Source organism: Dermacentor andersoni, chromosome 7, assembly GCF_023375885.2.
Source record: "Dermacentor andersoni chromosome 7, qqDerAnde1_hic_scaffold, whole genome shotgun sequence".
Taxonomy (NCBI): domain Eukaryota; kingdom Metazoa; phylum Arthropoda; class Arachnida; order Ixodida; family Ixodidae; genus Dermacentor; species Dermacentor andersoni.
The window spans coordinates 133,823,992-133,838,790 of NC_092820.1; the positions used below are offsets into that span (position 1 = coordinate 133,823,992).

Genomic DNA, 14,799 nt, shown 5'->3' on the forward strand with positions numbered 1-14,799 from the left:
CAAACGCGAATAAGAAAACTCGACACCTTTTTTTGCTAAATACGACTCTATAGGACATCTGTTCTTCACCTGTGCGAAACATAACTTGATGTATTTATTTATACAATACTGCGGACCTTGCACAGGTCCAAGCAGGGTGTGTACAAAAGCATTTCAATGGTCACACGAAAAAATGTAACGTACGTCAATCAGTAGTAGGTACAATTGGGTAAGCAGGTACGTATGGTACATGTGGTTAAAGTAGGTACATATGTACATGCGTAGTAGGTACATATGGTTGAAGTAATGACTGCTGAAGTATTTGCCGAATTTTTACAGTGAACCCTTGTCCGGAAAGGTTCTGTAGGAGTCGTAAGCGGGTAGTCATTGTTGGCGAGGCGCTCGAAAGATTATCTATAAATTTCCGCACGAGAATGCTCTTGATTTCAAACTTCGAATAAAGATTGCTGTCATTTATGTTCACTAAAAGAATCATTCACCTCCTCTTGATAAACGCCTTTTTTCTTTTTTTGATCATCTGACAGCAATTTTCTTTCCCCGATTCTTAGTAGTTCAAAACTTCATTTTATGCAAATTTCGGAGCTTTTGAATCATGTTAAACAACTCTTTCAACGTTGCTCGGCACTCTTGGTATATAATCGCTGTTGTAGAGCATACGTTGCTGCATGTCCCACCAGTCTTCGTCCTGGAAGCCGGATAAAATGCCGGATTGGGGCTGCGGCCTACTCATGCACAGAATTTATAGCCACATCAGTGCACAGCATTGTGTTAATCTGTAAGCCTTACGAAAGCGCTTTGCTTGCGTGCAGGCCCTGCTTGCGTCAGACCGAAGGAAGAGGAGGAAATGCGATACCCGGCATTGGAATATTATCGGTGCCACTTACAAATTACAACAACGTGAGTCCCTGAAAGAACTTTCTGTGCAAATCCTAGAATTACTTTAGGAACGCCTAGTAGTGCATTTAACCTTCCTTGTAGAAAGATAAATACATAATATATTATTTTGTAAAGTGTATTAAGGTAAGGACACTCTTTACCAAGCTTCCGACTCTAAAATAGAGAATGTGAAAGCTACATTAACGTCATATGCACGCTACAGCAGACATACGCATATTAAGTCGCGAATTTGCAGTTGAGGTTGCATGTACGTACGACGACAAATAAAACGCAATGAGCACAATTGATCACCCCAGTTAACACGCAAATGAGATAAGAAATTATTTTATTTGACGAATGAAAGGTAAGTCATACATCGAAGTCTAAGTCACCGGACTTTGACTTTTGCTTGATGGATGATAAATGATATATGGGGAGTTTCCACGAAGACTTTAAGTAATTTAAAAATAAGCGTTTCAATGTACAGGGCGGATCCTTCAGAGATATGCCGCCAGTTTATTTCGAAATGGCTATATTTGAAAATTACTTAGTCCTAGTAGAAATGCCCTCATACGGGGTCTCACAGCTATCATGCATAGCACTTAAAGAAGCAGACGGGTCATTCTACGCAAACATAACCAAGCACATGCCGCTCACAGTTGAGTAACATTTTGCTGATGCTATTCAATTTATTGTTAATTTGTGATTAGCTAGCTTATACCTTAATTACTGCACTGGATTCCGCGCTGCCAATAAAGAATTGGAATAAATCGAAATAAACTTATAGCTGGCTTGTTTCCAGCAAGGTACTTTTTGACCGTTGATTTCTTCCGGCTGATAAAGTGAGCCCACGAGAAAATGGAGACAAACATCACGTGGTTAACCATCCGCCCGCTTCAAAAAAGCAGCGCCCTCAAACAAGCTCCATTGCAGTTCGCGGCCGAGCCGCCGCGTTATCTGGCACACGCCGCCCGAGACCGGGCGGCTCCTTGGTGTTGATAAGAAAATAATGGCGATAAGTGGCGCTTGTTGCTATAGAGTTTCTTGCAGTAATTACTAGAGGGAACGCTGGCACTGCAATCGTTCACCCACCGTGGGAATGATTGGAAATACATGGATTTCTCTTATCTTCGTGCTTGTGCATTCACACGTTCTTGTGGCTTTGTTTGTTAGACTTTTCGGAACTTTCAGAGCAGTCTACACTTTTGGAAGTGCAGAAGGCGCTGAGAACACGCACAATCACTAGTAATTGCAACGGTTCATCGTGTCGAGGTGGCCCCATCTAAACGCGCCAAGTGTCTCAAGACGCTGACTTGCCCACCATAAATTCACAAATGCTTGCGAATTCACAAAGACAAATGTCGCTTGTCAATGAATGCGTCCGTGCCGTAATGGTTTCAGTATTGGGCTTCTGTGCTAGAGGTTTTGTGTTTTAATACTGCCGTCAGGCAATTATGCTAATTTTTACCTAATTATTTTTTAACGTATTGTGTTGTTGAAAACGACGAGTTTACCCAGTCACGGAGCCGTTGGAAGTCAGAAGGATGATCTTTCGGCAAATCCATCTACTTCCCATAATTCCCACGCTCGCTGAACCACCTCCATTTCAGCTCCCGTAGCCACTAGGGCTGGAGTCCCCTCTAGCAAACATTGTACGAAACCTTATGGTTGGTACCTCGTGGAAACAGTGGTCTCTAACTTTTGCGGAGCGTGTTTGAGGGCGTTGCATTTTGATGAGGGCGGACAGTCAGTGACGTAGTACTTGCATTTTTGGAGCTTTCTTTAGCACATAGAAATATATCTAGGAGAAAACTACTTGACTCATAACATGCCAGCTTTAAATTTCTTCAAATTTATACTAATTGTTTATTGACAGCACGCCATTTAGAGCAGTAATATTTACGAAATGGCTAACTGCAATAAAATAATAAAATCAGCGGGTTTAACAAAAGAATTACTGGTGGCTATTATAATCGACTGTCAACATATCTACTTTGTTATCTGCGCGTAGATTGGCCCGTTTTTTTTTTTTTTAATTATATGCATAATAGTTGGGACACCGTATACATTCCGAAAAGTTCAAGCAGACTTTTCCATTTTTGTTTCTACCTCTGCCATTTCCTAGAACCTGATGTTTTATTAGCTGCACGGTTTATCTGACACCGTCAACAGGTGTAGGCGGGCATGGATGGACGGATGGATGTTATGAGCGTCCCCTTTGGAACGGGGCTGTAGGTTGCGCCACCAAGCTCTTGCTAATATACTGCCTAATGTCCTACCTAGGTTAAACAATGAAAAAGGAAAAAAAAAGCACTAGGAACTACCACGGCGACAAAAGAGGAGACAGCACCGTGGAGGTGGAGAGAAGGAGAACTACGCAGCAGTTGGAGCTCACGCGGACGTCAGAAGCCAAATTCACTCCGCTGTGCGCGTGCACATAGGCACGCCCGCGATGCACGGAATTTGCTCAGTCTATGCAGTTTGCAAGAGGCGTACATTTTACGAGATGCTGACCTCGGCATATTTACGTGCTCAATCGCAGAACTGGCCTACTCGCATACGTGAAACAAGGCATTAATGAAAGTTTCGCATCAGAGCGGCGATGTATTCTTTTAGAACTTTCTAAGCGGTAACTGCAGTTCACAGTACAGACACGAAACTAGCGCACGTTACGCAAGCTGTAAAAAGCACTGTCAAATAGTCTTTCTGCACTACTAGTGATCGTTAATCATTCGGCAATACCTTTCCAAACTATTCTACTACATTTGAAGCAAGAAAAAGAATGTTCTAGGAATAAAGTGGTCTGAACTAATTCTTCCAGTCATGTCCCTAATTGCAGCATGTATCGATTGCAGCATTAAAGGTATTGAAATTTATGGTAATTTTTTTTTCGCCCAAGAGTATATTGAATTCCTCCATGCAGCTACAATACTTCTGTGACCTAAACATTGGCTCTCCATGGCAATCCTTCAAAGCAGCCTTTGATACGGCTGGCGCCAGCTGGGTGCTTTCTACAAACTGCAAAGAGGATCTGGAACTATGCCGTGAGTAGATACTACTGTTACAAATAACTCCCAGTGTTCGTATTAACTGTACACCAATAGGAAATTACGCTCCATTAGAACTAGCTATCTTTTCGCGTGCCACCAACGCTGCATCCTTCCCCCCAAAATCTACGCAAAGGACACTGACATCACAGAGACATAAACACACTATGTCGTATTATTCTTTAATAAACGCCGAAAATGCAAAAATTCCAACGTATTCGACAAGCACACTTACTACAGAGAAGAAACGTAGGCTGCTTCTTAGGCCGCTAAACTGTTTCTTGTTTTCTTTTTTCGCACTGGCTGATATGACGCACTGGCTTGATGACGTCATCTATAAGAGCTGACGTCATCCAGGGGCACACATTTCACATATGCAGTTAAATTGAGAGGCACACCATGTGCGCACGCGTTACGGGACATAAACTCATGGCACCATACAATTAAATATCTAACAAACACAAACAAACGTACCCAAACTCAGATTTAATAGTGTTCAAGTGCGCCTGGAGCAAGCTGTAGCCGTAAGCTTCATTACATAATAAAAGCAACATGCAATAATCAAAGAAACTGATTATTACGCTGTCCAACAAGAAAGTCCGTAGGGTAATGAAGCTACACATTACATTGGCGCAAAAGAGAACGTATTAGGTACTGTGTTAATAAATGTATCTTTTAAGTTCTAAAGTCCTAACGGTATACGTGCGTCTCTCGCACAGGCTAGCAACCTGCGATCCAGGGTGGCTACTCACGTGCAGCAGCAAGAATGTGCGAGGATGTAGCCAGAGTAGCCCCGATTCGTTAAATTATACAATAGGAGGGTCGCTCGCTTTTTCTTATTCCTACTTGTAATAACTGTCTTGTAATTTTTTTAATAAATTCGGTAGACTCCAGGTACTACAAAACGGTATTGAACCACAACTACACTCGCACTGCACACAGGTGGACGCAACAAGTACGACCCACGCGGTTCTTCCACCCACGTTGACGGTGTGGACGTCGCCTCCGCGCCGCTTGGAAACGGCACCGTGCACGGCAGGGCGTCTTGGGACCGCCAGCAAGTGGCCGGCGTAACAGTGCCACGAATGCCGTTCCTCCGCATCGGTGACTTCACGGGTCAAAAGGACATCTTCTGGGGCACGCCATCCAACGCAGTTCTGGGGCTCGAACAGGGTCCTCTCTCCTTTTTCGGCGCCCTGGTGCGAGAGCGCCTCCTCGCGGAGCCGTGGCTTGGCTTGTACTTTAGTCGCGACGACGCCCACGATGGAGAGGCGCTATTCGGAGGTGCCAACAGAGAGCGGTACGAGGAGCCACTGAGCTTTTTTCCGGCCCTCGGCACATACTGGAACTTCCAGCTTGATGCGTGAGTAGTTGGCCTCCTCTATTGTAAGTAACATATTCTAAATATGGAGAGAGAACCGCCAATTTAAATTTGTGAAGGTGTTCCTGCCCTCGCTCTTTTGTATACTACTTCCGAAAGAGAGAACAGGAAGTGCTTGCGATCAAGGGCCGCATAAGTTATCGCATGCCCCATTTAGATTTTGCCATACGTTGATAAAACCTTAAAGTTAGCTATGTAATTTCAATTTCGCATTAGACGAACCTTATAAACTGGAAGCACGCGCTTGGCCGACAGCCGCTCTATGAGAGTGTTTGGTACATATTGATGTAATTGATAGTTTTTTTTTTTTTGGTGAGGAGTCGCATGAAAAGGCTTGGGTTCGTTAATGCCGCAGACCTTCTATATCGGCGTGGCCGCTTTTACGGTTCATGTGGACGTACTGTTTTGTTGGTATGAGCCCGCCGTCGTAGCTTAACTTTCAACTCCCCTTTCCGCACTTATATTCGAAGGACCTCATGCAGACGCAGAGCCTTGACGTCCGATGAGCTCAGCTTATGCTTCATTCGGCGCCGCGCAATATTTCGGCCAAATTTCTATGCGGCGCCTTTTGCCTGAGACACGTGTACCCCTCATTTCGCCCAAATCATTGATCAGAGCTCCATCTGTGTTTGTGTCTTTGAATAGTCTGGAGGTGTTTGCCACATAGGCGGACCCGGTGTTTGTACACCAAACTTCGAGACGAGCAAGCAGCAACCTCCGCTGTTTCAGTTCTTGTCAGTGAAACAAAACTTGCGGTACTGCATCTCCTATTTTCGGCGTTACTTGGTGCCTCGTGCTTCGTAGTTCTATCGCGCGCTTCGTAGAAGTTCTACGAAAAAAATAAAGTGATTGTTTTAACGATCAAAACTAAAGCATGCACTGGGAGGGACGCCCCAGCGTGCAATCCGCAATAATTTGAATAACATGAAGATCCTAAAGGTGCGCATAAGTCTAAGCATATGAGCCCTTTTTAATTCCACGCTAACAGGAATGAGGGAGGTCGATGTAAATGTAAAAAATTTCTTTTTCATGCTAACAAATGTTTTACATGTGGTTCTTTGTACTCGTCCCCCCGCCCTCCCTAAAGAATCGAAATGGGGCAATACGGTCACTACTGCTTCACGGGATGCATAGCCAGGCCAGCTACAGCCGACCCTTACATAGGAGGACCGCCTATTGAAATACAGCGAATCAACAATGACATCGGAGCCATGAAGGTTGATACCGGAGAGGTAAGGCAGCTTCATCTACTACCAGTCAACATTTCCTTTTTCGCTTGCTATAAAATGTTTTGTTTATTAACATTTTTATCTCTTAGGATAAGTAAGAAAGAGATAAGAGACACATCAAACATAATATACATTTCCGAGATGTGCAATGAACATTCGTTTTGCCACATTTCCCTTGGCATTCCAGTTGACAGAACCGTATTTTTGAAATTTTAGGCATGGTGCTTCAGGAAGCTTTTAAAGTCATGAATATCCTTATGCGAACGATGATAGTATTTCATTTACATCCTGAGTTACGCCTTTAATTTTTTTTGTTTGCAGTCATACCTGCATTTTCGTCTCCCTACAGTTTTATTTATTTACTTGCTTTATATTTTACATATATATTCATATATCATTTTACATATAAATTTTACAAATACATTCAGGAGCGATATCACAGTCTTTTTTCGCTCGTGTACAGAAGCAGTAGTTTCGGGAGAGTAGGAAGCGCTGGCGAGGGAGGAGAGAGGATGGAAGCATTGTAGATCGTCATGTAAGTCACGTTGGGTAGAAGTTCTTCGGAGGTCATTGCAGCGCTCGGGCAACTTCTATCTTGCGAACTGCCTGCCCGCAAATCGACCTCTTACAGCAAGAGAACAGTGTTTCATTCTTTGTTATAATTTGGAGGGGCCTACATGGGCCCCAAAGGCTCAACGGGAACAACAAAGTTGGAATCCAGGAACTGCCCTTGACCCTCTCACTGCTCGTGGCGTGGCTTGCAGATTCTGTGCCGCCTGCTTTAATTACATCTCGGGTGCCCTCCTCGGATCCTCGTTCACTGCTATTGTTTTTATTTCTGCATGCTAAATGTTCGCATTATAGCGAATTGCACAATACGCGTAAATTTCTTCCTGCTTATTGAAGCGCTCAAGAAAGAAGAGGCGCATGGCACCAGAATTCAATGGTATCACAATTGGTGGTGACACCCACGACCATTGGAGGGAGTCTAACCCTCGACCATTTATGAGAGTTGAACCCACGATCTTAGGTGTTAATTAAAGCAAAGTTAATTAAGGCACTCGAACCCCCGACATTTGATGGGAGTCAAGCCCACAATCATTGCTATTAGTCCAACCCACGACCTTTGGTCTTGATTTAGGTCAAGTTAATTACGGGACATTTAATTAAGGCAGAGTTAATTAGGTCTTCGAACCACCCACGACCTTTGGTAAGAGTCCAACACACGACCATTGGTGTTCCTTACGGCGAAGTTATATGAGAGACACTTAATTAAGATAGCGTTAATCTAGGCACTCCAACACAATACCTTTAGTTGGAGACGCACCCTCGACCTGTGGTGGGACAAAAATTAAATGGTACCAAAACTGATGGTGCCACCACTGATAGTCGAACATATTGCCATTGGTGGGAGTTGAACCCACGACATATGGTGTTAATTAAATCCAAGGAAATGAGGGATCAGTTAATTAAGATACATTTAATGAAGGCGCTCGAATATAGAAATACATATATTTTTTTTTCTGCCTACACTGAGACACTGGGCAGTCCGAAGACGAATGAGTAGCACATCGGGCTGCTATGCTGAGGAAACAGGGTTCCAAACGAACCGTCAGACCAAATTGGGTCACTTAGTATGCTGCAATGTGTAGATACAAACTTCTTTTCTGCATACGTGGGCCACTGTACATTCGGGACTGGGAAGCTACCGCTGCTCGAAGAAACTCTTTGATGCCGAATTGGAGCACTGGACATTTGCCATTCGGTCTGCACTGGTCTTCAAGGAACCTCTTTGATGATAGCCTGGGTGACTGGTTGTGTGCAATTAGGTGTGGGCCGCACTTTATTGAATGTCTTTGGTGCCAATATGGGTAGCTAAGCACGGGCTACTGGAAGCGTGTCACTCTACAATGACCAAAACTATCACTACATTTCTCTCGTGTGGAGCGGATTCGAATCCGCGTCCCAAGGGTTCCTCAGGGGCCGCGACGAATTAACTGGCTGCGACACAATTGCACTGGGTATGGGCCACTTGTCATGAACGCCTTTCGCGCCAACGCTTTAGTTAGCTGCGCCATGAATGCACTGGGTTTGTGCCACTCTTCAATGAACCTCTCGCCAACTTCGGTCACTCAGTATGTGGCACTGATTTTGCGGCGAGCTAGAGCTAAGTTCTCAGCGTTCCAAGGCGCTAGCGGGTCACGCTTCTCGTCTCGGAGGCCACGTGCGCACTTCTCGGCGGGGCAACTAAGATGACCCAGCGCGGTCAGAAAGGAGACCAAGAGAGAAGCCTACCTGCCGCATGACGCGCTTCTCGTTGTTCGCATGCACCAGCGTGTCATGCATTTTCGGAGGCCACACGAAGGCTTCATGGCAGCACCACTGTACGGCACCGAGTGCTCTTAGAGAAGCGCGGAAGCGAAGTCTCGCTGCAGTACATGATTCATTTTGTTGCCATGTTGCACTTTGCTATACATTTTGTCGCTATATTGATTCGACGCAGAAGCATTACCGTCGACAGTCGTCGTGATCGATTCCGCCACTATTTTTAGTCGCCATCCAAATATGGTTGTCTAAAAACTGTCATAAGCGTTTATTTACGCTACCAAGTCACATACCAAGTCAAATAAAAATAACTTCGTAAGAGAATATTGAATGCAACGTTGCATGCTGTATGGCGATTCTTTAGGGTTACGGATTTGTTTTGTATGTGTTTAATAGTTGTATATCAGAGAAATTAATAAGGGTGCTGTACTTTTGGACATATGACTCAAGAATTTCTCACTTCTGCAGTGGATGCTCAACTGCGACAGCATCGCACGGTTGCACGACATCAGATTCACCATTGGGACACGAACTTTCGTCCTGCAACCGAAGCACTACGTAGTTGAGGTAAGGATTTATTTCCCGTTCTAAACACCTAGGACAACTAGCGAATAACAACAGTCAACACGTACAGCCATACGTTGGGTTAATCGTAAGAACGCTGCACTTCACTTTTCTACAGATTTATTTCACCGATCGATAGCTTAAGCGACAGCTCACATTTCCCCCGAAAGACTTTGATTATGGGGTGGGAAGTAGAAGTAAGCGGACGAAAGGCTATAACTGCAGGTAAGGCGAGGTATAGGGCAAAAGTGGAGGCGAGAGAAGGACATCCAGGCGAAAGCACTGCTGGAGGCGACAAATGCCACTGAAGAACGCGCCCAGCAAACGGGGAAGCGAGAGACACGGCTGTGAGCTGACAGCCACGCGACGCGGAGGAGCGGAGAGCCGTGGATCAGGCGCAAAGCGGTAAGGAGCGCCCGCCACCGGCACCGCGGCAGTGCCAGGACAGGCGGGGTGGACGGTAGCGGCGAGAGTCACCGCTACGTCGCCACGCGGAGGAAGGAGGCGAGAGGATAGACGAGAACACGTGATCCGGCTTTCGAGGACGAGGGGAGAGCAAGACTCGCGCCGCGCGCGCGAGATGGCAGCAGGAGCGCACGCAGCTAGAGCAGCGCGCCGATGATGACCTTTGTTGCAGCGAGGCCGACGGCGACGCGAAACGCGGGAACAGACGCCACAGAGCAGCGCTCTAAAACATGCATTTTCAACAGTTTACGCCCTTAAGGGGCACGTGAAAGCCACCGTACCACTGTCACAGTCAATATCGGCGCTTTTCCATCATAGATGGAAAGTGAAGAATAAAAATATTCAAATAAAGTGTTACAAGATGAGACTATTGGTTCTGCCTTCATTTATGAGGCGATGCATTCCTATAAAGGAATTAAGCACATTTCACTGAGTCACATGTGCGCCAGTCGTTTTCAGATCGGTTGGACATCTGTAGCCAATTATACAAACGACAAGATCACACAAAACTTTAGCTAAGCTACGTTACTAAGCATATAAGAATAAAATATAAAAGTTGACATGAATGACAACACAAGTCCATACTAAACAAAACGCTCTACACGTCTTTGTAACTTTTGTAAACGCTTACTTTCACATTCATATTTCAGACATAAAAGCACACAGAAGGAACTCACATTGCACGTGGCTCTCATCCTCTACGCATGCCCCTCCCGGTATAAGGATCTCCTATGAATAAACATACTTCATCAATTTAAAATTATAAATTTAAGAGAGAAGTAGAAACATGCACAGAAGCAAAGCTTTCAATAATAATTGAAAATATACTTAGATAAGTAATCATTCGCACGTATTACAAATGTCATATCCCAACATAATTAGAAAAAAGTATTTTGCCAATCTAATCACAAAAGTACTGTTCGAATATCTCACAATAGTTATCAGCGTGTATCATAGAAAAACTAGACGATTACTTCCTGGAATACTCGTAAAGATGAAAACAGTCCCACTCTAATTGGTACTGTATTCCAGAAATTGAAGAGCCGTGAATGGCGCCGTTTCTTTAACGCTAAGGGCCCCAGCTTTGGTAAAATAACAATTTACTTACAGGCGAATTTTTTAGGGTTAATATTGTCAAGGTTGACCCTGCTAAGTACATCAGTGGTTAGAATGCTAATGACCGATCTGAATGCTAATTACGAACGAGCTTGGATTGACACACGGTAGTAATTTTCAATACCATATCCTGTCGAAGCAATGTAAAAGCGCTGGTTCGCGGTGAACTAATGCTTATAATCCGAAAGGCTTGGTTTTGCATATGCTGAATCAGTGATAAATCAGAAAGAAAGGTATTACACCAAGATGATATGAAGTATTTCAGATTACTATGAATGAAGTCCTTTTAGAAGGCAATTATTTTTTCTGGAAAGAAATAATAGCAAGCTCATATTTGTATTGTATCACTATAGAATGTGTTTTCTTTGACTCTGACACGTGCTGTATGCTGGGTGTATTCGAGGATCACATCAGCTTAAACGTCTCTTCCCATATTTGAGTATTGCCTACACACACTTGCGATGAGTTGATCACGCGGTGACGGTCGTATCTGCAAAGTATCAAAGCACTGCAGTGCGCGGACACAGGTGATATTCAAAATGCAAGCCCTTGCATACATCCGACTGAAGGAGCCCTGGTTACTGCGTGAGAATAAAACTCGCAGGCATACACACCTCTACAACAGTCGCACAGCATGGAACCCACTGGCTTCAAGAACATCCATTAGGCTACGTGACTTACGCTAATCAGCAAGTAAAACCTCGCAAAAGGACAGCTTGAACTGTTTCGCACAGTTAAAAGAAAGACAGCGAAAAACATTTGACAGCACAAATATTTGCACGAACTAACGATTACAAACACAGTTGTTTTCCCAGAACAGTTAAAGACTGGAACTCACTGCCTCAGGAGATTTTCGCAGCTGAGAGTTTTGCTACAACACAGGAAAATTATCTCTTTCTTTGGTGTTTAGCTTTTAAATCTGTTGTATTTTTGTTGTCGTTGTTTCACAGACATGCTGTTCCTTTTAGCGTATTGATGAGTGTTTAAAGCAACGAATTCATGTTTTCTTGTTTTTGCTGTTACAATTTACTTGATGTTTCTTTTGCCCCTCCTTCTTGGACCAATATGTTGGTCTGCAGTATGTTTACATAAATAAAAATCTGTAGGCGGGGCTCATGACGTAAACTTGAAGAGGCCCCTCAACGCCGGTATGCCAGAAGGCAGGGAATGAACGTCGCTTAGGAACGCTACTCGAGGCATAGGGAGATTGACAATATTGGTACTGAATCTTGCCTCCTGACAGCATAACGACTCCACACTTCACTTTCTGCTATCTGCTCTAATGTTCAACCAATTTGAAAGCATCGCTCGGCAATCCGTTCTGTAAACACTGCTTCGCAACTTGCAGTGTATAGCGAAAGTTGGCGTCGTAGCCTGGCGAGGGACCCGTTAAGGCCTTGGAGATGCTTTTCACTATCGACGGTCATCACAGACATTGCTGCTGTCATGAGTGCAATGAAAAGTGACTTCGGTGTCCCATGTTTTTTTTGTATTTGTGCTTGTGCGTTTTGCATTTTACTTATAAAGTAACACATTCAAAGCAGGCTTAAGAACCCATGGAATACTTAATTATAAGCTCGATCCATTCTTGATTGCATCTAGCCGCGTGGTAAGAAAAAGGGAGGAAATTTTTGCAGAAACAATTGGCGGTGACTGTCACTGCAGCTGAACGCTATAAAAAAGTTAATCGATTTCTTATGAATGGTGCGCTCGAACTGGGCATATTTATTGCAGGGAAAATACTCAGGTAGCGTTTGTCGCCGTAACTTGCGTAATTTTGTAGAAGACAAAGTCATTAATCAGCACATTTATAGATGTTAGAAGTAGTATATGTCTCAAATAGCGTCAATGGTTCACTTTCCACAGCGAACGCGTCTACTATTCGAGCGTCCTTTGCGATGGTGTCACTGTATTGTCGGTGAAAGTCAAGTCTTCGACCACGAAAAAGAGTCGAATTAGCTACATGAATCTACTCGGTGAAAAAAAAAAGAAATTTTGACGAATAAAAATAACATGGCACAGTCATCCGCTTCCCCTGGCCAGCGCTCGCGCACTGTGACAGGCATCCGGATATGTTGAGCTTACACATGTATGTGTATCGGCGATTGCTTATTCTTGTGTTTCACGCAGCGAGACACCCCCAACGGAAAGCGCTGCTACAGTGGTTTCATCGAGGCCGTCGAAAAGGGAGACGTCACGTGGCATCTTGGTCACGTGTTCCTGAGGCGCGTGTACACCGTCCTCGAGTGGCCGACGAGCGGCACGGGTTACGGACAAGTCGGCTTCGCCTACGCACGCTGAACGTGTCTCTCATCCCGCAGACACCTACTCCCGTCCTTCGGTATTGCCTCAGAGATACGTCGAATTTATGGAGAGCTTGAATGACAAAAACGTACGCGCAGGATCGCGAGACAACGACAATAAATATTTTTAAAAACTCGTATTTTCCATGTGCGGTATTTTTCTGCTTTCTTCTGCTAGGGAATGACACCCAGTGTCACGCCCAGGACGTTGTCTCGAAGAGAGGCGAAAGTGAATAGCTGTACGGAGATTAAATTCAGCGAAACCAAACGTGGCGAATGGGTTCCCTAATTTGCTTCCTATCGCAACATTCTGGGGGTTCTCCCGCCAATACTTCAATCTCATGGTGAGGCGCGCCGAAGTGGCGTATGCGAAATAATTTCCACCAACGGCGGTACATTATCGTGCATCATTTGCTGTGTAAACGACCCTGTTTGCATTTAGCCCCCCTTTGAAGATCGGTCCTCGCGGCCCGGAATATCTCCAGCGACATCGTGCTTACCAGCGCAACGACGTAATGACAAAGCCTTCATGGCTGGCTGTAGATGTAGATGCGGATCTCTGCGATACCACGGATGGCTGTCTTGTCGATGGCCAAGCGTCTTCCACAGTCAGTCAATTAGCCTAGTTGCCCAGTGGCACTAACATCCGCGGTGAAAGCTCCGACCCGGTGTGCGCGAGGAAGAGGCGTCTTGCCCCCTCATGCCCGCAGCGGAATGCGTCAACCCGTGCAAAGGCGGTGGCGAAGAGCGTTATGGTGCGTACAATTTTACTCCATATAGCCGCTTCAGTCCCATAGCTCCGAAGTGCTCTCCCGACTGGTTATCGCTTGCTCTTAGCGGCACTTGCTGTCTTAACTTCCTTTATAGCTCACCAGTCGTACGCGACACAAAGGCTGAACCATTTGGCTCGCCGCGCCATTTCTTTGAGCCGTGAAAATACACTTACGCATTCGTACATTTTATATAAGGTCAGCTAACTGGTTCAACACACAGGCATTCCACAGTGTGATATGCGCGCCACGAAAATTTAAGAAGTGGCACTGCTTCCAAGTGCTAATGCTGTTGGAGATTGGCCATGTACGCGCGCTTATAAGGAGTTATTTGTGTGCAAGTGTAGTTAGCAGTCAAAGATAGTGACATATTATACTCGGAGTAGGTGACTCGGTGAGCAACTTAATCGCAGTGGCAGCTGTTAAGAGTGGTTTCGAGCAACAAACGACGGCGGTGTAATACGCCTGCGCGCATCCGAGGGAGCACAACGTTGGAGTGAACTCACGGCAACCGCGGCGAGTTACAAGACCGTTTTAACTCAGCTCACACTTTGCTGCCCAAGCATTGCACAGGACCAATCTAACAAGGTTGCCATGGACTGCCTTGTACACTCGGGTTGTTAATGCGCCCATGCAGAAGTGCTCGAAAACGTTGTATCCCCTTCCTGGGGTCTCCTGAAGGAATTAGATCACTCAACGTGTTCATATATGGAGCAAATATGG

At 45.0% G+C, this 14,799-nt stretch overlaps 1 protein-coding gene across 1 annotated transcript; it reads left to right on the forward strand.

The window, feature by feature from the left end:
• The first annotated feature begins 3,793 nt into the window (after positions 1 to 3,793).
• Positions 3,794 to 13,446, forward strand: LOC126533795 (aspartic protease 4-like). The gene is made up of 5 exons (XM_050180990.3): positions 3,794 to 3,920; positions 4,866 to 5,286; positions 6,392 to 6,536; positions 9,327 to 9,425; positions 13,134 to 13,446. Exons 1-5 carry the CDS (start codon positions 3,794 to 3,796, stop codon positions 13,302 to 13,304), a joined length of 963 nt encoding a protein of 320 aa, XP_050036947.2. The 3' UTR covers positions 13,305 to 13,446.
• Positions 13,447 to 14,799: the final 1,353 nt, after the last annotated feature.